The 27,068-nt window shown below is 37.7% G+C and overlaps 1 protein-coding gene across 1 annotated transcript in view; it reads left to right on the plus strand.

Moving 5' to 3' along the window:
- Positions 1-27,068, plus strand: part of LOC311295458 (NACHT, LRR and PYD domains-containing protein 3-like) — an 86,282-nt gene that overhangs the window by 58,159 nt on the left and 1,055 nt on the right. The window contains exons 6-7 of the mRNA XM_084416843.1: positions 23,898-24,071; positions 26,969-27,015. Of these exons, the coding sequence (XP_084272969.1) occupies positions 23,898-24,071; positions 26,969-27,015 (221 nt within the window). The remainder of the gene's footprint in view (positions 1-23,897; positions 24,072-26,968; positions 27,016-27,068) is intronic.

A 27,068-nucleotide genomic window follows, 5' to 3' on the forward strand; every position in this document is an offset into this window, starting at 1 on the left:
AACTTCAAACTTAAATATAACTGTAAATTTCAGACAAAATTAATTGTTGGAGTTTTAGTCAATTAGCATATTTCGGTATGTTCAACTCAAACTATCAAGTAAATGATATTCAGAGATTTTATTAAGTGAATAAAGTTAATTATTGCTGTGATATTTACTAAGCCACTGAATTATTTTTTTTAGAATTTATTTTTTATTTTACCCATAAGAATCACTTCGACATTTAGGAAAGTTATATGTTAAGAATAGAACTGCATGTTGTATACAATAGTACTGTGATAATGTTTAGAGAAATTTTCACAAATGAAAATGAAATCTGGCGATGCAGGATTTAAAATGAAAACTATTTATATGTGAAATATGCAACTGTATCTTGTAGAACACACTCTAATAAATGTGTGCTTGTTAGTGTAGTTTAAATGTTGTGTTTCATCTAAGGCTGATTATACAGTATATACAGTAACCATGATTGACTACAGGCATAGGGCTCGACTTAGGACAAGATAAGAACAAGCATGAGTGAAGTACAGCCTTATACTGATTGGTAAACTGCACTGTTTTATACACATCCATGTTGGACATTCATATTAAATTAGCATTATTTTCCTATGTTTTTACATCATGAAAATCTATATGGCTTCAGTTGTATGTAGGACATATATGACATAATATGATTAAAAATACACTAATATTATACAATTTATATATGTGGTTTTTGCAGCATATATGTCCCTTACAATATTCTGTTGGAACATATAAGAATCACAGGAGTTTTTAGCAAACCTTTTCCATATGGGTAGTTAAGTTTCGGTTCTGTGTCGGGATTCGGACATCAATGCTCCGCGTGTTTGTTTTCTTTTGTGAGCGCACGGAATGAGCTTTCGCTCGTTCTCGTGCGCTCTGTCTTGTCACGTGAGCGCGCGCGGTTTCGAGTTCGCTCGAGCCGCGCGTTCTTCTGTCTGCGTGTGTTTTTTCTTGTCTTGTGCTGTGTAGCACACAGCTTGTTTTTCACTGGCTGTGTGCTTTCATGTTATGTTTTGTGTGAACACGTGGCTTATGAGTTTTCACTAGCTGCGTGCTCATGTCTCGTTTTGTGTTCTAGTCCTGTTTGTTGTGAGCCCATGGCTTGTCATGTGTTTCCTTGTGCCATGTGCTCTCCTGTCGATTGTCTAACCCCGCCCACCTTGTTACCTGATTATTGATTCATTTTCCCCACCTGTCCTCCCTCGTTACCTGCTTTGTTTGCTCTCCCTATTTATTCTCCTTGTGTTTGCAGTCCTGTGCTGGTTCGTCGTATCTATGCTGTGTGTTTCCCTGCTGTCAAGTCAAGCTGAGTCAAGTCTAGTCTGTCTTGTTTTTCCCCCTCGGGGTAGTTTTGTTTGTATTTGTTTTATTTTATGCTTAATAAAAGCCCATTTGATCTGCACGTGAGTCCTCGCTACTTCCACCTACCCAAACCCTGACAGGTGCAGCTTGTTTTTTTGTTTAAAAGAAAAAAAAAGAAATGGCTGTATTTTTCTGTACATAGCATAGCCATGTTTGTTATGATTTAAGTATCATAATGATTAATAAATGCACTCACAGTTATCCGTGAACTTGATGTTAATCAGAATTAAATGAATGTGCAGCAATTTGTACAAATAGAGTCTGTAGGTCTACTATACTGTTGAAAGTATGAAAAGTGAACAGCACGAGTAATAGGATGCACAATTTGAGACGGGTCAGACATGATTTTGACCACTTCATTAAGTTTTGTTTTGTAGAAAACCTTTCTTTAACCCTCTGAGGTCGGCAATCATGCCGGCGTGATCTGCTCGCTTTTTTCCTTATCAGTGCAAAGGAGACTCCAAAATAATCTGTTGACTTTGATATTGCAAACAAGTTTCATACATCAATCGATTCTGTTAAATGTGTATTATTTTTGTGTATACTCACAATAAAAACAAAGTGTTGTGCTTTTTGCCAAATAAAGAAAAATAAACACGAAGCGAGTTCTGCCTTCTCTCTGTCAGTGTAGTCCATTCTGAAACGCGTCCGAAAATGAACAATAACTCAGCGAATACTCAGTCAAACAGGCATACAGACACACAGGCATGAAGCTTGAATTCTCTTCTTTTAAATGAAGTAATTTATATAAAAAACAAATATTCTCAGTTCATGTAATCTGTAAGAAAATAGCAGAGGTGGAAAATGTACTGAAAATTTGTACTCAATTACAAGTACCGTTACATTGCTGAAATAATACTCAATTACAAGTAAAAGTACAGGTGTCAAAAAAAGTAATTAAGTAAAAGTACAAATTACTCTTCTCAAAAACTACTCAGAGTACTAGTTACTAATTACTTTTTAGCTGGCGATAGTTAATGCATTACCAATAAAAATATACAACCAAATCATAGATTTATGTAGAAAATAGCTACTTTTAACACATTTTTACCTTATTGTCGAAGGACATTAATTAGTGGATACTGGAATTTCTAACTTCAATATGACACCTTGAAATATGTCAATATTCAGTAGGCCTAGCCTATAATTTTTAATACCATCGGGAAAACTACTACTAAATATTTTAATATCTACATTTTTGTCCATCCATTTTGTCAAGGCAATCATTATTTTCAAGCATTGAAAAGCACAACACTCATTGTAACAGTAATCTATTTGAATGGAAAAGTTTAATTCAAGTCTTCTGAAGAGACACGTCCACTTTATAAGGTGAGATTTTAATTTAGGCTTTTGTTTACATATTTAAACATTGATCAATAACCATTACAATAATCTAACTTAAATATTTACTCACTCAGTGTATTTGTCTTTACAATAGGGTAACGTGAACAGAACTGTTGCAATAGCTCACACACAGCACAAGGAAGCTTGATTTCAATTCAAACTGAATTTAATTTGCAAAAAGACTAGATTTTTCATAACTTTTGACAGCGTTTAATTCAAGAGCATGGAGAGATTGGAGCTGGACGTCATTTGAGTCTGCAGTGAGAACCACTTGGAGAGATTCGCGATTACACATGATATGACACAGTCCGAGAGCGCACACTCAATATCCGAGTCCAGTTCATTCGTAGCCTACATTTGATAGCTCGCGTCCAGTTTTCTGCGATTACATGAATGTGCCCTCGCGTTATAATATTGTTCGTGACATTTGCCATTAAAATATGCCATAGAAACTTGCAGGTATTAATAAAATTATGCGTAATAGGCCTACCTGTACCTGCAATCCCGCGCTGAGGAGAGGCGGGTGTGTCAAACTCGCTGTCGTTGAGATGAGAGAATGAGAACGCGCAGCTGGTATCGTATTGGTGTATAGGCCAAAATGAGTATTGACAGATATTTCAGTATTGATATGTATCAAAATATAGATATTTTGACAGTACTACTATGTAGTTTGTTGTTCCAAACTTTCAGTCCAGCCATTAATCACTCTGAGCTCCTCGCCTCCTTCATGATCAGCTCTTCAAAACCTGCTGTGACTGCGGCGGCTTTCATTCAGTCCAAATATCAGGGGTTTTAATTGGTCCGTTTACGATCGAATATTTTTATTGGCTACCGAAATGCCATTCAAAGATTTGAATATCAATTCAAATTGTACTCAGTAACGAAATGTGATTTTACAAGTAGCGAAGTAGATTACTTAGCTTAATATGTACTTGAGTACAAGTAAAATTACAGATTTAAAAATATACTCAAAAAAGTACAAGTACCCAAAAAAACGACTTAATTACAGTAACGTGAGTAGTTGTAATTCGTTACTTCCACCTCTGGAAAATAGCGAGATGTCAGTCGTTCCAGGGGCGGACTGGCCATCTGTGTGATCTGGAGAATCACAGAACGGCCGGTACTCCAGGACGGCCGGCGGGCCGGCCCACCACCCGCCACGCACGCAGTTATCACCTGTTTTTCCCCCCACTAATCTGTTTCACACTCCAGTACTGTAGGTGGCAGCAATGCACCTTTAAGTTGGATGCCAGCTGCACTGGCCGTGGCCGCCAAGTAAGGAGAAGCAAAGACGTTAGATAGAAGCATAGAAACAAACAAACAATATGCATAACGCGGCCGCGGGTAAAAAACTAAAAGAAAAGGGTGTGGCTGAGAAGGCGAGAGAAAAAAAATTGCGGAATTTAGATACTGAAGCCGCTAAATGTCGCAAACTAACAGAAATATTTAGCAGCACAGCCAGCAGCAGCACCTCGCAGTTAAATATTTGCAGCAGTGAAGAAGTGAGCCAGACAGCAACATGCCACCAGTGATGATGAGGGACAGAAAGATGAACACAGGCAGATCCAGGGCAAGTAAGTATGGAACATGAGAGGAGAAAGTGAGTTAGATGATGTTACGAAGTGATATTCAGGTTGCTACATTTTTAATGATTACAGTAGTTAAAACAGCTAAACTTCAACATTTTAGCTGTAAAATGCCACATGCAGTAGCTAATATTAAGAAATATGTTGTGCTTTTACTTTTAAAAATGTTGGTAACGTTACAGTTAATGCTTACAAACTTTGAAGATTTTGAATACAGAAGTTACATTTGTAATGGTGTATTTTCATTTAGATGTGGTATTATTATTTGTGCAGTAAGATTAATTACTGCATAAATTAATTAAGATTATTAAGTAATAAATTAATTTTAAGACAGCATGGAATAGATTGTATAATATGCTGTTATAACAGCATATTATATAATCTATTCCATGCTATCTTGGAATAAAACCTTTTTTTTTTTTTTTTAATCCATTCCATCATTTGTTTATTCAGGTTGAGCTTAGATCAAGTCCATTTATATGTGAGTATTCAAGTTAATCTAGAATAATGTGCTTTTAACACAACATCTAGTCAACATCAGTGCTATTGCTATAATTTGGATGGTATAGTATCATGAGCCACAATTAAAGTCTTGTGACACTCATGCCAGGCGTTATTGTTGTTGTTTTTGTTTTTGATTTTGTTCTTGTCGAGTTTCCGCGCGCCGATTGCTTTGGGCCGGGCCTAGTCAAAGTCCAGGGCCGTTTTTTAGTCCCAGTCCGTCCCTGAGTCGTTCTCATCTCATCTAATTATTTTTAATGTGACCCCGCCCACGGAGAGCGCACGCTATTCAAACGCAAATAACTGAGGCAATCCACGCAAACCTGTGAACGCCCCCATATCAGCTCGAGAAAACACAAGTTTAATCAGATCATTGTAGCCTACTTGTTTACACCGTCTCGCAGCGCTGTGAGGAATAATACTATCGTAATAATAATAATGGAAAATGTACCTCAGAAGTTCGGGTATTTCTGTGAAAATAGTGTGAATCGCGTTTCTGTGTGTGAATGAATGAACGGCAGAGATGCACGCTGTTTACCACAGCTCGCAAAAAGACAGTTTAAATTTAAATCGCGTTGCTGTGTGTGAATGAATGATGATGTTTTAGCAAACAGTATGAGATGAGTAAAAATCGACTGAAATATGTTGAAATAAAATGTAGACTATTTGTATAAGCAACGTATTAAACTGCAAATTAACATTTATATACCCTAATATTTCATAAAAACAACGTTACAGTCAGGCGAAATATGAAAGACAACATTTTGTTGACTAGATTTGGGTACAGTTTTTACTGTAGAATATACATCAAATAAGCTTTTGTTTAGCCAATTTCTGCTCATATGTTATATATATATATATATATATATATATATTAGGGCTATGAAAAGATTAATCGCAATTAATCGCATCCAAAATAAAAGTTTGTGTTTACATAATAAATGTGTGTGTACTGTGTATAATTATTTTTTATATATAAATACACACACATGCATGTATATATTTAAGAAAAATGTGTTATTTTTATATACAAATATTTATATTTATATATAATATAAATTATATGTTAATATATACAGTATATACATGCAAATATTTCTTAAATAAATACATGCATGTGTGTACACTTGAAATATTGTTGAAATTGTAATTATTGTTGTAATTGTAACCTTTTTAATAAAATAGCAAAACATATTTACAAGATAGATGTAAGCAAAATCTTAAATGGTCAATATAAGTCTTCTTTTAAATATATCTTTTGTCCTTGCATTCATTCTTGGCTCAGTCAGTGTCACACCTGAATGAATGGCTCATTATACAGAGTCATTACGCATAATGGGTGGGACATTGTATTCTCAGGTGTAAACTACTCCTCCTTCACGCCCCCCTCGCATATTGGCTTTCCAAGCAAAACCTGTCTTACACAATTTAAATCAATGTATTATTTTACGTGAACGATAAAGCAAGACTATTTTCACATAATTTTGAAGCCAGAACTCGAAGCGACAACATCCATTAGTCAAAAGTCTTGTGGACACATATTTAGTATGAGTTTTGTGGTCTTATTTCAGCAACTTTCATTTTTATTTTTTTCAATAACCACGCATAAACATTATTCTCTTAAAAATACAAACATCTACATACATGTTGCTCACATATTATGGTAGCCCTGTTTGTGCTATATAGAGTGAATTTACACCTTTGCCATTATCATGTTTATAAATAACTGAAAAAAGCACAAATGTCAGGGCATGTCAAAACATCCCAAGGGCCCCAAAAACACCTGAATTTTAATAAATTTTTCATCAACCAATTGCCTGGAGTGGATTTAATAAATAAGAAGCAAATATATAGCAGACGATATAATCATGGAGGCGCCCGCGCGGATAACTTGCATTGCACGTGAACTGGAGCACATCTCATCCTAACTTAAAACTCAGTGTATGCCTCACACAGACATGAGAAAGACATCAAATACACAAAGCTTGAAAAGTCTTTAAACGAAATAATTCAAAACGAAAAGAAAAAGGCTACTCTCTGATTATGTATGATTATATGATCAAATAGCCTAGCCTATTTTGAGAATTGTTCATTCCCGGTTGGCACACATTTTGCTGCCCTTACAAAAGTGTCGCTCTAGGCAATTGCCTAGTTCGCCTATATGGATGCGCCGGCCCTAGCAATGAGTGTATTGATTCATTGTCCCTTCATAGTTTGCAAGAGACATTTAATAAACTGAGCGTATTTAATAAACTGAGACGTAGGCTATTTAATAAACTGAGCGTAGCCTATTCATCTGTCAATATGAAACGCGACTTGGCCATTCTAATTAATGATCGGAAGAATGCGTATCGACCACCATTACTGTAAAATATGCACGTATGTCCATTTAAACTCGATTTTGGTCAAATGTGGATTATATCATTACACTGGCAAGAATATGGTTACATTTAAAGATGCCATACCAAGTATGACAACGCTACGTTCAACTGCTTTTGAAATTACGGTGTTTTTTTCACTTCCTGAAAAGTAACCGTTTTGGACATACGTGAGTTTCATCGGGCAGCGACGATATATATATATATATATATATATATATATATGGGTTTATTAAAAATAGCAACATTAAAATTCAATTTAAATAAATATTTACGTTTCTCCTCTGTTTCATGGTTATAACATGTCATAAAGTGTAGTTAGTAGGACATTGCTTCCATGCCATATACTGGAAAACAAACACTTTCAAAATTAATTTTGAAAATGTAACTACTGTATGCTAGAGAAGTGCTCAATGAAAAGAGTTTTGTGCATGAATACCAGATGTAATTATTCTTGCTGTTTGTGTGTTTAAGCTATAATGTGGTTTAGGTGCTGCCATATTTTTATAGTTTCACTATCATCAGTTTTTTAATAATAAAATGTAACACCCAATGGTCACATAATCCTCCTCTTCTCTCTTCAGATGCACTTTTGAAATATCTGAACCCCGTCCCTGCAAATCCTGGGTCACCTGTTGCAGACATCTCCATCTCAGCACCGCCCAGTGATTCAGCATCAAGCACATCTCTTCCCTCCACTTCAGCACCGCCCAGCGATTCAGCATCAAGCACATCTCTTCTCAGAAAGATTTCAAATTGATTAAAGGACTAAAGGACTGGAAAAATGCAAGCCACTTGCTCAAGGTCCATGAGGATAGCCATGAGCACAATACAAACATGGCAACATGGAAGGAATTAGAGGTTTGTCTTGCAAAAGGGTTGATCATAGATAAGCAAGAGATGGCACTCGCTGAGGCAGAGAGAAACAGGTGGTGAGAGGTGCTTACCAGACTGGTGGCAATAATTCAGTCCTTAGCTGAAAGAAACATTGCTTTAAGGGGATCCACAGACACATTAAACAAACCAGACAATGGCAATTTTCTTAAAGAGGTGGAGCTTATGGCCAAATTTGACCCAATAATGAAGCAGCATGTTGGTAGGGTTGAAAGTGGAGTTGGAAGTCACACACATTACCTTGGCAAAAGAATCCAAAATGAACTCATAGACTCAATAAGCACAAAAATACTGGAACAAATATTGGAAGAGATCAAGACCTCAAAGTATTACTTCATCATTTTAGATTGAACCCATGATCTGAGTCATAAAAAACAGCTCTCTGTGATTGTCAGGATTGTTTCACTGGAAGAAGAATTGCCACAAATTAAAGAACATTTCATGGGCTTTCTTGTGGCAGAGGAGTCAACCGGGGAAAGTTTGTCTGCTCTCATCCTCAAAAGAGGGGGAAAAAAATGGGAAAAATTTGCCCAACATGTCCAAAGCAGAGTTGTTAGAGCACTGTCAAACCCTGAGCACAGCTTTAAGCCATGATGGACAGCCAGACATTGATGGCAGAGAACTTGTATTAGAAATGCAAAACTTTCCACATCTGCCATCCAAAAATATGACAAACATTGAGCTCCTGACTTTCCTGCACGAGAAGAAGCTGATGGAAATTTACCCCAATATGTGGGTCGCTCTGAGAATCTATGCCACTCTACCAGTCGCTGCTGCTGAAAGGAGCTTCTCTAAGCTCAAACTGATAAAAAACTACCTGAGATCTACAATGGCTCAAGAACGTCTCAGTGGACTTTCATTCACTAGCATAAATCATGTGGTCTCACAACAGCTATCTTATGATGATATCATAGATGACTTTGCTGCTAGAAAGGCAAGGTGAGTAAGGCTGTAGAACATTTGCTATGCATTTTGCATAGTGCATTCAAGTTTGTGTATAGTTATTTATTTTTGTGCAATGCTCTTATTTATAATTTTTGGAATGTTACATATGCAGATCCGTAGGGGCATCAAGGCAAGGCAAGGCTCTCTAAACGCTCTCGCGGTAATTCTATGCTGTGCGCAAGTGTGTGACATCACGCACTAGCAACATGCGCAGAACGAGGTCGGCAGGTAAACTGTTTCCAATTCAAACAAGCTAACGTGCATACCTATCAATACTCCTGTTTTCCCCCGGAGTCTCCTGTATTTCACTGTATGCTGTTGACATCTGTGCAGGTAGTAGTTGGGAAGTTGGATAAGCGTCACTGGTAGAACTGGGAGGAGAAGACTGGATAAATATTTAACGCAGTTAACGCAGCATCCATTTTTTTCGGTCATCCTTTGGCTGGCGTCACATTATATGATGTGCTCTTATTCATGCAAATGCTTTTACACCATTCAAGACACACACACGACGCACAGAAAGACCAGAATCGAGTTCTCTTTCGGCTTGAAGTTGAACGAACACTAACACGTGCAATTATGCCAAAATGTCCGTTTTGTCGAGTATCCTCATAAGAGCAGACTGAGCAGTCTTAAATGAGTTAAATAAAGTCTTAAATTAACGTAAAAAGTTGTGAGAGAATGAGACGCGTGTGAGATCCGTGTCTCTGTCAGCAGTGGCAGATCTAAAAGGGACAGCAGCCAATGAAGCTTTCTGTCAGTAAAGTTAATCAAAGAACAAAGGGAACAGAGGAAACTACTCACTGCTCTTGACTAAAGAACTTTTGTTACTTTAATAAGAATTAATCTATTTATAATTTTAAATTTATGCAGTGCAAACTGTTCTTTAAATTTTTTGTCCATGCTTCTTTTTATTTTTATTGAATATCATGTATTTATTTATGTTAATATCTGCGCAATTAATGTGTATTTTAGCCATCCAGCACCCCCCATAAAGTTAAGAAAGTAATGTTTAAGTCAAGCCTGCCTGATGCCTTTCACAAAAGAATGTTCCCAGTCTCTTCCACACAGTGAGGTATACTGTTTATTATGTAATTCAGCACTGTTTTTATTTTAGTATCGGATCGGTGATCGGTATCAGCCGATACTGAATCCCAGGAATCGGTATCGGAGGCAAAAAATGCTGATCGGAGCATCCCTAGTCAATAAATTATATGTCTTATACCTCGTGTTATTTAAATTTGTTAATAGATTTATTAACTGAAACATAACAGTGAAATAAATTAAATTAAATGATCGTAAAATTAAAACATTGACCAGGACTTGCTAACCGATGTTATTTGGCAGCATTTGTGTTTTAGAATTCTTTATTAAGAATTAAATAGGCTTACAGTAGGTTGTTATAATTTGCATAATTTTCTTTAATAAATAATAAAAAAATTCAACATAAAACATTGCAATAAATAAATATTACATCAATGAGGCTTTGCATTAGCATAAGCAGGGCTGTAGGCCTATAGTGCGACATATGCCACACGACATAGTGACGTCACACGACATAGTGCGACATAATGTCTCCACGATCTGCTTTTGAAGAAATATGGTAGTATCGTGCTACAGCGCACATTCTATCAGCTGCAGTTCTGGTGCTTTAGTCCCAATACTGTAAAACTCGACGTACATTCACATCACATGTTAATGCAGCGGTAGAGTTACACTCACAGGACACTGCCCTTATTCGCAATCACAAAAGTTGTCACAAATCATTTGCACGTGCTTTAAAGCTTTGCAGAGTAAACATTTCTACTTTCATTTCATCACTTTAATGTTAATAAAACAACAAAAGAGAAAATCACTCACTACTCCTGACTGAATTAAGATTTTTATCTTCGTCCACTTTGGCCTAAATGCCCTAAATTTGGCCTAAATAAAGATAAGCATACATCAATCAATGAGAATATTTTATATAAAAACGAACCCATCATTTACACAGTCCAGCATCAGACAATAACAGCACAGCATTAATGTTTCATTTCTGCTCCATACAGGCATTTGTATGCTCTCCACCAGGGGTTAACCCTCTGGGGTCTGAGGGGTTTTCTGGGCCCTGGAGGTGTTCTGACATGCTCTGACATTTGTGCTTTTTTCAGTTATTTATAAACATGTTAATGGCAAAGGTGTAAATTCACTCTATATAGCACAAACAGGGCTACCATAATATGTGATCAACATGCATGTATATGTTTGAATTTTTAAGAGAATAATGTTTATGCGTGGTTATTGAAAAAAATAAAAATGAAAGTTGCTGAAATAAGACCACAAAACACATACTAAATATGTGTCAACAAGACTTTTGACTAATGGATGTTGTCGCTTCGAGTTCTGGTTTCAAAATGATGTGAAAATCATCCTGCCTAATCGTTCACATAACACAATACATTGATTTAAATCGTGTAAAACAGGTTTTGCTTGGAAAGCCAATATGCGAGGGGGGTGTGAACAAGGAGTGGTTTACACCTGAGAATACAATGTCCCAACCATTATGCGTAATGACTCTGCATAATGAGCCATTCATTCAGGTGTGACACTTCAGCCACAAGAATGAATGCAAGTCAAAGTCAAAGTACCTTTATTGTCCCACAAGGGAAATTGGATTTGCAGCAATGCTCCACATAAAACACATAAACACATAACACATAAACATACAACAACACTCACCAACAAAACCAACCAGCAGAGAAGGAATTCACATTTAAGCCCAATGTACATAAGGTTGTTTTGATAAGGAGTTTAGACAATTATATTCAGTGGTGTAACGAGCCAACACCGGGCCCTTAAGTAGGATTATCAAGGCGGGCCCCTTGATGACGCAATTGATGAAATTGATGACGCAATGTCCGTGAGTAGGCTACCATGAATAGGGCAGGATATGATCATACACAGCATATAAGAGATGAGATGACTAACAAAATCAGGAGTAGCCTACGCTCACTAAAAACAAAACAAAAAAACAACAAAAAAACAATGGGGACAGCGCACTATAAAACATTGTTAGGCCTAGGTCCAAATACATAAAAAAGATGCTCTCTTACATTATAGCGGGATTTTCCGGGCTTTCCTATGTGCAACTGCAAAGTTGTCGATTAGATCAGGATTGTGCGCACAGGCATTCTCAATTGACCCTTCGCAGGGAGTTTGATTGACAGGCGATCTGACTAATCATAATCCGCCATTTTGTCCAACAAAGCAGTCAGGAGAGTTAGTAGATTAACATAGGAGGATTTAAATTTGAAAAACAAAGTGTACTGACGTCTTAGCACTTTAAAACATAATTCCTTTTATGTTCATTCATGTTTATTTTAATGCTATAAATCAGTGGTTCTCAAAGTGTGGTACTCCGTCTAGTGGTACGCAGAGGAATCACTGAATTTCGCACGTAAGATCAAACCAGTGTGATCTAAATTTACTGTCTATTTGTGTGATCAGTTTTGACCGGTCCCTGGAGCGTACAATACGATTACACCGGTGTGAGTAGAACGGCCAGTGCATCACGTGATCAACTGCTAAATTCAAATCGTGCTCGCAGTTGGCTGGCGCTGAGCCAGAGACGGACGCGCGCCACTTATACGCTGTCAAATATCACAATTATTCAGTGTTTTTAACCACATAATGTTTATTTTACGTTTCAGACATTTAAATTCACATAAGTACTAAAAAACAATACATTTACAATTGGTAAAATACACACTGATGTCTATGGAAGCGAAAATATAATAATTGCCATTATAATTAGACGGCACGTTTTACACATTGTGTAAGTAACTTTAAAGTTAACTCTATTCTTCTCCCAGTTCACCGGCCACTTACTTTCATGTATTTTGGGAGAAGTGGATGAATTTACGTGCTGTAAATCCAACAGATACGATTCTCTGAACAGTGGCACAAACTAACATGACGGCGCATATAGCTCAACTAACGCGATCGTTTTAAAGGTGTTTAAAAAACATAACACTTCCACTTGCATATATTTGACAATAGGAATATCAAATATTTCATGCCATAGCTAACAAATTTGTGAATATTTTGAATTTAAAAAAAGAAATAAAAGCAGATAATTAGTCATTCAGTGCTGCGGTGTGTCACGTGACAAGCAATGACGCGTCACCATGGAAAAAGTAAAGTGATCAGTTCTGCCTTGAAAAACTCACAGGGGTCAGCCAAAACATTTTAAATTTACGTTTAAAAGGGTTAAATATGAATACACAGCCTGTTTTTTTTATTAATATTTTAAGGACAGTAGGCTACAGTTTTTATTTCACTTTTAGGTGCAATACATTTGAATTGAATCATTATTTAAGTTTTTTATTAACCTGTATGCAGGGGTGGTAAAAGTACTCAAAAGTTATACTTGAGTAAAAGTATATATACCTAAATAAAAAATGACTCCAGTAAAAGTAGAAAGTCCTCCATTCAAACATCACTTGAGTAAAAGTACAAAAGTATCCGGTTTAAAATGTACTTAAGTATGGAAAGTAAAAAGTAAATATTCAAATTAACTGTAAAATATCAATAATTAAGCAGATCAATTGTTTTGGGAGTGATATGCAATGTTTTAATTGAAGAAATTAAAAGATTAGATACTGCAATTAAGAATTTGTTAGATTTGCAATCATAAGAGACAATGAAGCACCTTAACATAGTATAGTGGTTGAACTTGCAATGGACATGTTCCATAACATTAGCTGCATCAAACAGAAGATGCGCAAAATACAAGATAAGACTTGTATTGCATATGTTGTATATGTTTTAGTATATCAATGAGGAAGAACCATCTCTTTAAGTTGAAATATCTTCAAAACACACCATTAAGCTACACAGAAAACTATTCCAAGTTGTAAAAGCTTTTGTTCAGCTTTAGCAGAAGCTGATTTTCAAAATTGCGAGTTCATCCTGGCTCTCCTGGGGCTAAATAACAATCCTGCTATACTAAACAGCCTCTTACACGCCACTGAGACAGGAAGGGGTGTGTTTAGCCTGATGTACAACTTGCAGTTTACAAGTTCACACTTACATACAACTAGTGGAAATAAAGTTTAATGCGTATTTGGCGTGCTGTCCGGGGGGAGGGCTCTGAGCTCGGAGTTCGGCCCGAACCCAGAGGACTCCCCCCCGTATGTAAGTGGTTAGGACTAGAAGTGTGGAGAAGGGGTGGTGGAGGGATGCTGCTAAACTGTCAATGGATTGAGGTGAGACCGCTGAATGTATATATACCTCTTACCATTGATTGCTGAGTGCTCTCCACTCGTGTTAATTATCTGAACGTGCTAACAATAGTAACAACATTAACGTCAACTCACCTCAATATGTTTTCTCAGATTTGAGGGTGAAGTTTTGAATGCTGAAATTCCATTCACCCATGGCAGGCAAAAAAGACATGCGTGAGAGTATGCTGGCAAAGACCTCATGGCCTCACGCATTCTTTTTTTCAAAAGAAAACCAAGTTTTTCATTGGTTTGGAAAGCCAGTGTAATAAATACTTGGAGCGGGCATGGGGAAATGTATTGGAGTAAAAAGTAAACTTTGTCTTTAATATTGCTGTGGAGTAAGAGTGAAAGTAGATGCAAATAAAACATACTCAAGTAAAGTACAGATCCCCGAAAAAAATACTTAAGTAAAGTAACATTTATTGTTTAAATGTCTCTAAAAAATGACTACATTTGAAAGGTGAGACTTTGTTTCATATCAAAAGTACTTGTCTGTCAGCGCGCAGTCTTTTCTCTGATCCGCAATGTATTTTTCAATGCGTGAGAACTTGGTGTGGTGTGAGAGTGGCGTCGCTTGTCAGACATAGCATAGGGTGACCATATTTTAGTTTTCAGAAAACAGGACGGGGGCGTGGTTGATGGGCGGGGCGTGGTTTGAGGAGGCGTGGTTAAGGGGTGGGGGCGTGGCTGGGGGTGAATGCATCAAAAAATACTTGACAAATGCATTCACAACCTTGTTGTGACATAGGCCACAACCTATGTTATTGTACTTTAATACATAAAGGAATACATCCTTTCCATTCAATGTTTGGCCCGCAAAAATAGAATACTATTAAAAAAAAAGGTTTAGCTTTTAACACCTTTTACATGATGACACTATTTCTTTTCATTGCCATAAGCATAGGTTAAAAATCTACTGCTAAAATAAAAAATCTACTACACTATTTAAGTAAAAAAATATATTAAAAAATTCAATCCTCCTGTTGTTCTCTTGTAGCCTATACTTTCTTTATGTGGGCTTCTAGGTCGCTAGCACCTGTATTTGACACTGACATGTGCGTGCCAGCTTTGAAAACGACCGACCGAAATGAAAACGCAGGAATTTTCTCTGTAAATCATCTGTGAATTTACATTTGGGCTTTTTTTTACGCTACTTACATCTTACCTCGCACTTGACCGCAAACTGAAGCGTCGAGTCACGCTTCTAAAATTCTTTGAACGTAAAGTCCGCCTACTTTGATTTGATTGGTCAATGTCAGAATATTTGAAATGACAAGCAGTGACAGACCAATGAGGCTGAGATGAACACACACACACACACCTCTGTTTTCTGACGTGCTCTCTGCTTGCCGCTGCGGAATCGGATTGAGGAACGCGCTGATTATAACAAGACGGGGCGAAGCCGAAGCCGGTTTCATATGTTTTGTGTGCAAAGGCAAGCGTATATTTAAAGTACACGCTTAATGGCCCAATGAAAAATAATGAAAACCAGGACATTTTCATCACTTTATAAAAAACAGACAGGACGGCCAGGACAGGACGTGAAAACAGGACATGTCCTGGGAAAACAGGACGGTTGGTCACCCTAACATAGCAACAGTAACTAAAGTGGGCGGGTCTTTGCGAACGGTCATTGACAGTATGGACGGGGATTCGCCAGTCCCAATTCAAAACAAATTTCATCACAATCCATCATTGTTCGTTTCAAACATGTGAGAGCATCAAAATGATCCATGGGCGAAATTGATTGGATTTAATTTATTTTTTTGTCAGTTCCTATCATAATTTTAACATTTTGGCGTTATTGTTTAGCTATTTACCTATGTTTTCAAATTTCCTTTGTTTTTTTTGTTGTTGTCTCGATCAGACTAACGGCTTTGAAGATAACCACAATTTTTTAAAGCTCTAAATGACACTTACAAAAACCATAAGGCGAAACCTGGCATGTTTGGTATTGTTGGACTCGGCAAGGATTCTTAGGAGGTCACTCCTGTGAAAAAAACACGGGCTTGATACTTCTAAGGCTCCTTCAAGGCATTGTGCCAATGACGTATACTGAGTTTTTTGAGATACAGCAATGTTCTCATAGACTATCATGGCACCCTGGACAAAGACACTGCGTGCCAATTTTCAGTAGACTAACGGTTGGGTGTGCTTATAGCTATTTTCATGATTTTTTTTACTGTTATAGTGCCACCAAGTGGCCAATTGTCACAATTTTTTTCATGTCAACTCAGATTGAGCTTATGAACGTGTCCCAAGTTTAGCGAAAATATCTCTTTCCGTTCACAAGTTATAACCATTTTATAGCGCCACCAAGTGGCCAATTGTTATGATTTTTTTCACGTGACCTCAGAATGAGCTCATGAACATGTGTCCCAAGTTTTATGAAAATATCTCTTTCTGTTCACAAGTTATAACCGTTTTATAGTGCCACCTAGTGGCTAATTGTTGCGATTTTTTTTAAGTGATCTCAGATTGAGCTCAGGAAGATGTATCCCAAGTTTAGCAAAAAAATCTCTTTCCGTTCACAATTTATAACCGTTTTAGTAAAAGTGGCCCTGGTGCCATCAAAGATTTTGGTTCCCCTTATCGACCGTTAATTGAAATTTTGAATTTTTTGGATGATTATTGATTGTCAGACTCCAGAGAATATTCTTGCAGTGGTTTGGTTCCGATCGGGCCAAAAACCTAGGAGAAGTTTGCAAAAATAGGTTTTTCAAAAAAATGCAATTTACTCGAAATTGGCGCCGAAGGGCGAGCAAATCGGAGATAGCCATTTTGTCAAGGATTCCAACGATATAAGACACTTGATCCTGGGACAAACGGTCTAAGAGTTATGAGCGATTTTGAACTTTTGGTTGCTGTAGCGCCACCTATGGGCCAATCGGGGTCATACTCTGATAGGTTGTCCCCAAATTGAGGCCTACCATCTGGCCAGGTTTCACGTCTCTAGGCCTTACGGTTTGGCCTTCACGATGCGTTTTACGAATCCTTACAATTACAATAGGGTTTCAGCATTTCATGCTTGAACCCCTAATTACAATTTCAACAATATTTCAAGTGTACTCTTTCTTTGTAAAAAAATGATTATAGGCCTACATTTTATCATATGTATTCATTAGTTTGAATATAGCCAACATTGGAACAGCTAACATCTTAGTTGATGACTTTATTTGTAGTATTTTATATATATATTAGTGCTGTCAACGTTAACGCGTTAACGCATGCGATTAATTTTTGTCTGGTTTAACGTGTTAAAATATTTAACGCAATTAACGCAGCATCCGTCTTTTCTGCCATCCGTTGGCTAGCTTTACATTATATGATCACGCTCTTATTCATTTAAATGCTTTTAAACATTTCAAGCGCGGCAAGACAAAAGAGAAAGCGCTGTCTGTGAATGTCTTTATGTGACACACACACACACACACACACACACACACACAATGCATAGACAGGGCGCCAGAATCCAGTTCTCTTTCGCGCTTGAACTAACAATAACAATCCCAAAATGTCAGTTTTGTCGATTATCCTCATAAGAGCAGTCTTAAATGATTTATATAAAGTCTAAAATGAACGAAGAGTTGCGAGAGAATGAGGCGCGCGTGTGAGATCCATAGACAGTACGGTATATAAACGGTGAGATCCGCGTGTCTGTCTGCTCTTAAAGGGACAGCAGCCAATAAAGCTTCCTGTCAGTAAAGTTAAAGAACAAAGGGAACAGAGAAAATGACTCACTGCTGTTGACTAAATAACTTTTGTAGCTTTAATAAGGATTAACTATTTAATTTATAGTTTATGCAGTGCAGACTGCATATAACTTTGATAACTTTATTACAGTATATTTCCTAACTGTTAAGACAGGAAGGGCACGAAAAAATATGACATTTATTATGGGTTTATGTTAGCATTGTTTTAAGTTCACTTAAATTAAAAAGTGTTATATTTTTGAAGCCTAATAAATGTAAGAAAAAAAAATCAGTAGCTGTATTAATATCAGTAATACTGGCCTTCATTCATAAAAAGATGCCATTAAAAAATTATTTAAAATATACTGTCTTTATGTTGTTTCTACATTAATTTGATTAACTGTGAAATTATTACATTATAAAATATATTAAAAACGTACAAAAACATTTCTTTTTTTATTGCGATTAATTGCGATTAATCACAGAAAAAATTTGTGATTAATCTAGTTAAAGTTTTTAATCGATTGACAGCACTAATATATATATATATATATTGTTTTATGGTACTTAATTTAACCCCTTGTTTGGGTCTTAAATATAGACACCTTCTACCTTATTTTGTTTATTCTCAGGTTAGGTAAAGTCAGTCGAATTCGTTCTAAACAATAAGTATATAAATTTCCATACTTACAATTCAGTCGAAAGACTGCTCCGTGGTTTAGTTCAGCTCAATATTTGGTAAAACAGAGACTTAAGGCAGGCGAGCTTCTTAATTTCAATTAAATGTATTTTTTATTAAATACAGGTTAACTAGTTTACATAAAAGGTACTAATATATAAAATAAAAATAAAAGTAAATCAAAACTAAATAATTTACAAGCTTTCATCTTCATGAGGCACAATGGCAAGGCATCTAACACCGGAGAGGCCGTCCTTGGTGAAACAGCGTCTAACTTTGACATTCTTTACAATACTTTTTATAGTCCACACGCCCTCCGCTCAGATTCAGTCCTTTACAGACAATCTGTCCAATCCGAAGTGTTGAACTGTCCTCCGTTCTGGAAATCCCCTTGTAACTCCATATATAAAGCTCTTTCCTTTGTTCTCCTTTGTTTGCTGCTCTGGACCCTCTGCCTTTCTCCTGCGTCTCATGCTCCTCATCAAATGGGTAATGCTTGCAAATTCACAAATAAAATACTTTTACAAAACAGTTGTATTGTCTTGTTCTTAATAAACCAGATTGCAATAAAGACTTTTACAAAAACAGTTGTATTGTCTTGTTCTTAATAAACCAGATTCCAATAAAGACTTTTACAAAAAACAGTTGTATTGTCTCTTCTTAATGAATCAGATTCCAATAAAAAGACTTTTACAAAACAATTTGCAGTGTCTTTCCTTATACAACACTCTTTTTAACAAGGTTCTAAATGTGGTTAGCAACATACATACTTTATATATGAAGGTCACCGATTAATACAGAATAAATTGCATATATACATTTCACTTCTAAAACTACAATGGTGATTAATATCATATCCGCCCATGTATATGAGGCGTTCTAAAATAATAAATTGCATGTTTACTTAACAATATATATATTGTTCATTTTCGGACGCATTTCAGAATGGACTACACTGACAGAGAGAAAGCAGAACTCACATCATGTTTATTTTTCTTTATTTGGCAAAAAGCACAACACTTTGTTTTTATTGTGAGTATACACAAAAATAATACACATTTAACAGAATCGATTGATGTATGAAACTTGTTTGTAATATCAAAGTCAACAGAGCAAAATGAATCTCTTTTGAACTGATAAAAAAAAAAAGCGAGCAAATCACGCCGGCGTGATTGCCGACCTCAGAGGGTTAAATTGGGATTTATTATGTGGGGGGGCTCTCCCTTGGGTGCCCCCCCGGGATTTTTTTTTGAAAAATAAACCATTAAATGGCATTTTCTGGAGAGTTTTGTGCAAAGAAATGGAGAAATCGAGTCTTACATGATATGTGAAAAACTGGAAGGTTAAGAGCATACTTTGCATTGTTGTAGTATCAACAGGTATTAGGACATTTAGTATTTACATTACTGTTAATCAGCAGTGGTGGAATGTAACGAAGTACAAATACTTTGTTACTTTATTTAAGTACATTTTTCACGTATCTGTACTTTACTTAAGTAGAATCAAGTGCATAGGCTACTTTTGACTTTTACTTCGTTACATTTTGCAGCAATTATTATACTTTACTCCACTATATTTCTACAACGTTTCGTTACATTTTGGTTACATTTTCTGATCAGTTTTTCCTCCTGCCAAAACAGGGATTGAAAAAAATCTCCTGTTTTCGGTGCTGAAGCGATGATGACGCGTTCATGTAACATGTAAAGCACCCTACACACTGGGACGAATATTGGCGCGCGTTATTCGCCACCTTTTTTCAACGCGTTTTTTTGTGTTCACACCCAGATGATTTTCGCTGACGATGAGCCGAGTGAACATGCAAATTCATTCCCTGACATTAGATGGCGCTTAATATTAAAATTAATGTGAAATACCCCGGTACACAAGGTGCAATACCACTCCATAACAGTTCTCTTTTATCAAGATTTTTGTAGTCGCTGTCACGTTTGTCATATAGTTCTTTATGTTCCGACACTAACGAGAGCAGCAACTCTACATTCATCTTGTCTTGCATCTTCCTCGTCTTATTTCTTCCCGGCAGTGTAGACCATAGATATGATATCTATGGTGTAGACGCTACTTGGCATATATCTTCTTCACCGTTACGTATGTGTGCTCGGCAAGACCGTTTTGTGTTTGAGCGCCCCCAAGTTGTGTTTTACTGTAACTTCAGACACAGGAGCAAAAGCGCCAATCTCATTGGTCGGATCGTTTTTGACGCGCCGCATCAAACCAAAAAAACGAACCCGAGGCGTTTTTTTTTTAAATACGCGTGCCGTTTTTCGCGTCGGTGTGCACACTCACATTGGCGCCCTTTGTTTAGTCACGAGGCGTTAAACGTTGGCGAATATTGCGCGCGAAATTCGTCCCGGTGTGAACAGGCCTTTAGGCTGGCGCCGCCAATAAAGCACCTAAAAGCGGTCACAAAGAACCGGCAAAAGTAATGATAATGAATATGTATAATATAGCAAGGAGACATTTTAATTGTTTTCTGTGTCAGAGCCCTGCATAGATGAAGTTGACGACTCGCGATCTTCGCAGTAGTGAATGCGCCAGAGAGAATGGCACATTTCATACAAATTACACAAGCAGCAGTCTGTTTTCTTTCGTTTTGAATTGTTCTGTTTAAAAGAAGACATTTCAAGCTTTCTATATACGTCTCAGGTCTGTCAGGCAAGTAGGCTACCTTATCACTGAGTTTCGGTTCATTTATGAGACAATCTCCAGGTTCACGCGCCGGCGCCTCCGTGTCGTGATTATCTATTGTCTGCTATATTTACTTCTTATTTATTAAATCCAGGCAATCGGTTGATGAAACATTGATTAAAATTAAGATACAATTAATACAAAACGAAATTAATTTTAAAGAAAGGCTTTGTGCTTTCTGTTTGAGGTCTCAGTGAAAGTTTTAAAGCAGTCTTTAGTGCCGCTTTCAGAGCGCTCACGTCCGTAACATTGTTTTTTCCTCATAAATGCGAACATGAAAAATAAAATAAAATGAATATGTTATGTTCTGTGGAGAGCCAACCCTTCTTGATCCGGTATTACTTTTGGTTTGCGCAGTGTAATTCACAGAATTACAAAAAAATATTTTGTCACCTAAAAGTTAAAGATTTTTTGTGTCACGTCCACGGCATATGTAGCCTATTTCCCTCATATTAAATATAAAATGCATGTATAGACTTATATTTTTCTAATGTCTGGACTCCTTTATTAAGGGAGTATGGATATATTAACATGTATTCATGAGACACGATTAGCATCGCAGTTCACTCCGCCTTATCCAGAAGTTGGATGTGTGCTTGGTTTCATAGTGTCTCGCTCCGTCAGAGCCAGTCGTCAACGGCCGGTAACTCAGAGGGTTCCCCTGACCACTGAAATAAAAGGTGTTGAAATCCCAGGAAACACTGGAAAGGAGTAATGCCAGTGGTTTCTGAAGGGAATTTGAGCATATTCTTCCCAGGGTAAGAAGCGGCTCTAGTCCGACTAATTCTGCTGACACTATATTCTAAGAAACCTTGTGAGTTCTTGTTTTAGGCATTCGGTATGGCCGTTTGATTGTGGGTGATATCCTGATGTGAGATTTATATTTACATTGGCGAAAGAAGGTTGTCCAGACCTGAGATATGAACTGGAAACCCCTGATCTGAGACAATATCTTCAGGTAGTCGATAATAGCGAAACACATAGTGGAAGAGATAGTCTGCTGTTTCAAAAACGATCAGGAGCTTGGGTAGAGGTATTAATTGACGTGCTTTAGAAAAATGACCAATGACTGTTAATATAATGGTGTTACCCTGGGAGGCCAGGAATTCAGTGAAAAAAATCAATAGCAATGTGTGACCAATCTCATCGAGGAATGGGTAGTGGCTGTAGAAGGCATGCGGTGGGTTGTCCAAAAAAAAAAGCTGTGTGCAATATCAGAAAACTGAATATTTAGCCTTGTCAGGCTTTTATTTGTGCTTAATGGATGAAACAACGGCGCTGCGCACTCTGGTTTATGGCTGCTATAAATTTGACCTGCCACAGTTTTCAACACTGCTGATGCTTTGAATCTTTTTCCGAAACAGTCAAAGAAAAGCTTCAAAGATTCAAGAAGCTTTGTTTCTCCATCCCTAGTACTCACCCTCGGAGTATATTGTTGTGTTGGTCAAGTTGGGCAGTTTGCTCTCAGATGTCCTGCTTGACTGCAGTACAGACACAGATGTTCCCTGATGCAGTGTTCTTGCTCCTCTGTGGACAGACGAGTTCATCCTGCATGGGTTCAGTGTCATCCATAGGGAAGTATGCTTAGTGAAGAGGGTTAGAGAATCTGTTTGTTCTCCGAGAGCGAATGAGATAGTCAATACGGATCGATGAATTGATCAGTTGTGAGAAAAATGCTCAGAAATGTTAGCCATGGCAAAACAAGACTTTGCACTTAGCCTAATGTGCTCAGTGCTTAAATCGTCCATGAAACAGGGAACAGGTGTTTGTGCAATCAGTCCAGGTATGCGAGTTCTGGGATTTGTAGTCAATACTCAGTTAATACTGTTAATACTCAGTTGAGGGAGACCTCCTGTGGCAGACGGGAGGATTTTCGAAGGTAGTGTTTGTGACAATCTAGAAGTACAGTGGTCAGTTCAGGTGCAGAGATGCACAGATGCAGAGATGATCAGTTCAGGTGCAGAGATGCACAGATACAGAGACCATCAGTTCACATACAGAGATGCACAGATACAGAGATCATCAGTTCAGGTGCAGAGATGCACAGATACAGAGATCATCAGTTCAGATACAGAGATGCACAGATACAGAGATCATCAGTTCAGGTGCAGAGATGAACAGATACAGAGATCACCAGTTCAGGTGTAGAGATGCATAGATGCAGAGATGATCAGTTCAGGTGCAGAGATGCACAGATACAGAGATCATCAGTTCAGGTGCAGAGATGATCAGTTCAGGTGCAGATGCACAGATACAGAGATGATTAATAATTAAGATTTCTGTGCCACCCCAGACTGGTTGCTTGCCCTTGCCCACCCCTGTGAAAAAATCCTGGCTCCGCCACTGCAGAGTCACGCCACACACAAGTCAGACTAATTAATTTTTTTTTTTTTTTTTAACCATAGCTTCCAAATTCTTACTGTTTAATAATGTGACCATTGTAATCACGGTCAGTTTTGAAATTGTAGTGTATATTCTCTAAAAATGAAGCACACTGACATGAACACTTACTGTTGTTGTAGATTATCTCAGTGTTTGGTGACAGAAGAAGGTTGTGCTGCTCTGGCTTCAGCTCTGAGTTCAAACCCTTCACACCTGAGAGAGCTGGATCTGAGCTACAATCACCCAGGAGAATCAGGAGTGAAGCTGCTCTCTGATGCAATGAACCATCCAGACTGCACACTGGACAAACTCAAGTAAGTGGATCAGTAAGAATCATCCTGGCTGGTGTGTATGTGAGTGAGACTGAGAGTTTTTAATAGTTTTTGAACACTGAAGGGGTCCCAGTGTGTTAAAAAGTGACACCAAGCAGTCCTGACAAAGCATCCAGACGAGTTGTTAGTGAGAATGTGTTGAGAAAATAATGTATAGACTCTGATACTATAGAAGCTGTAGAAACCTCACAAAGACGTAGAACTGTAACTTCCTCCTTCATTTCCCAACATACTCTTTAAGAGACCCCCATCTCACACCGATCACCCAAACAGATAACCTTCTCGAACATGTCGTGAACCCATTTATGACACGGTGTGTGTTTGAGAGAGGTTATTTTATATATATGTTTAAAACTTTATTTCACCGTCAATTTAGAAATAAATAAAATACAAAAACTAAATCCCCCATAAAAGTACAGAGAAAATGTTATTATAACAGCACTGCATTTCAAAAGATGTCATATTGTTCATTTCTATAATGTTAAAAATCAACAACAATCCTAGGCATAAACGCATGAACAGCCACATTTGTTGTTTTGGAAACCAATTTTTCAGACTTTTTTTTTTTTTTTTTACCCATCCAAGCATTTGCCTTCAAACAGTATCACTTATCACATTTATTAAAAACTGTGACAAAGCATTTTTAATAATGTATAACCAATCACACACGTTTCTGTTGAGTTTGAGTGTGATGGCCACTCAGTGGCGTTCAGATTAGTCATCGATGAACCGAAGTGTGCGCTTTCTCTGGCTGAATTCTGACTGAAACTCGAGAATTATCCCATCATAAACAACAAAGTGTCAGGGTTCTGTCACTTCTGTCTAGTTCAATTATTGGTTTTGTGACAGAGCTCTGACACTCTCGGTTTTGTCTCGTCTTTGTCTGAGTGCACAGTTACGAGCGTGCTCAAGCCGTGCACTATGGCAAGCCAAAGTATTCATAAATGCCTGGTCAGGCGTCTGATTGCACACTGACAAGTCAAAAGCGTGCGTTTCGACAGCCAAACGTGTGATTTGCCATAAAAGCATGCGTTCTTAACGTGCACTTTGTGGTCACGGATCAAAACGCAAAAAAAAATTAGTTTTTTTTTTTACCTAAATGATAACTATTGGATTATAATAACTCACCAATTATAATCCTCTCCTCTGTCAAATTTTCAAAAACGTGCATTTTCGGTGACCCCAAAGCGCACGTTAAGAACGCGTGCTTTTATAATAATAATAATTCATTACATTTATATAGCGCTTTTCTCGGCACTCAAAGCGCTTTACATAGAAGGGGCAATCTCCTCAACCACCACCAATGTGCAGCATCCACTTGGATGATGCGACGGCAGCCATATTGCGCCAGAACGCCCACCACACACCAGCTTACTGGTGGAGAGGAGACAGAGTGATGAAGCCAATCAGTATATGGGGATGATTAGGAGGCCATGATGGACAGAGGCCACTGGGCAAATTTGGCCAGGATATTTATGGCAAATTTATGCCAAATCGCGCATCAGGGACGCGCGTTTGGATGTCGAAACGCACGCTTTTGACGTGTCAGTGTGCAATCAGACGCCTGACCAGGCGTTTATGAATACTTTGGCTTGCCATGGATATATGCGCCTGCCACTCGACCAGTCACGGATATATGCGCCTGCCACTCGACCAGTCATGGATATATGCGCCTGCCTCAGGATCTTACACAATATATAAGGTGTTTTTTAAACAAAATGCAGCGCGGATCCCCTGTAGCCAGCGGGAGCCAGAACGGTACGCACAATAGGTCAATATTCTACCAATATTCAACATTAACTAAACGCTTGTCACCTGCCTTACAGCTACTACCAGGCACTCCAACTGATGCATATGATCAAATAGACTGTTACGACCTCTCATAAAAATTATCAGCTCTAAGAGAAGAGATCTACGTAACAAAAACAAGAACGAGTAAATGGCGAAATCACTCAAATCTATTTATTCACTCACTCACAACAGACGTCACAGACCTTTCTTTTCTTTCTCCCAACTCTGCTTCTCCTCGTTCGACTTGCTGTATGTTTACATTCGCGAGGCCATCAACATGGCCGCCACGCCAAGTAATGACGTCACGACGCCCAAGCCCTTTTCAGAAAAATTAAATTAGATTTTGGGAGAGAACTCCAGCTCAATCACAACAGCAGCAAAATATGTAACAGCCTGCCACAAACTACGAGAGTCAGCCAGTGGACAAAACTAAAGTCAGAATCATTCTTATCTTGTCTGAATTTTTCTTGTTTATATAAATGTATTCGTGCATTTGTTTACTGATTGATTTATTGAATTTATTGATTATTTGTGTATGTAATGTCCATTTATGTAATGGCCAATGCTTTGGCAATACTGTGCAAGTCATGCCAATAAAGCTCATTTGAATTGAATTGAATTGAATTGAATTGAGAGAGAGAGACAGAGACAGAGAGAGTGAGTGAGGGAGTGTGTGTAAGACAGACAGAGAGAGAGGGAGTGAGAGAGGGAGAGTGTTGTGTGCGTGTGAGTGTGTGTGAGAGAGAGAGAGACAGAGAGAGTGAGTGAGTGAGGGAGTGTGTGTGTGTGTGTGTGTGTGTGTGTGTGTGTGTGTGTGTGTGTGTGTGTGTGTGTGTGTGTGTGTGTGTGTGTGTGTGTGAGAGAGAGTGAGTGAGGGAGTGTGTGTGCGTGTGTGTGTGTGTGTGTGAGAGAGAGAGACAGAGAGAGAGTGAGTGAGAGAGAGAGAGAGGGAGAGTGTGTGTGTGTGTTTGAATTTTAATTCGTTTATTTTCCAACAAGAAAATCTCTAATTTATTAATATTGACTTAATATTGAATACGACTTTTTTGACGATATTTTTTGTGTGTGTGTGTGTGTGTGTTTTCTAGTGTGGATCACGGAGGAGAGTTCAGGATTACATCAAGACTACACAGATGTAAGTCCTCAAACACACAGTTTTAGTGTGTGTTGTTGTAAATGTTGCTGTTG

Source organism: Rutilus rutilus (assembly GCF_951802725.1).
Source record: "Rutilus rutilus genome assembly, chromosome: 1".
In the NCBI taxonomy this organism is placed as follows: Eukaryota; Metazoa; Chordata; class Actinopteri; order Cypriniformes; family Leuciscidae; genus Rutilus; species Rutilus rutilus.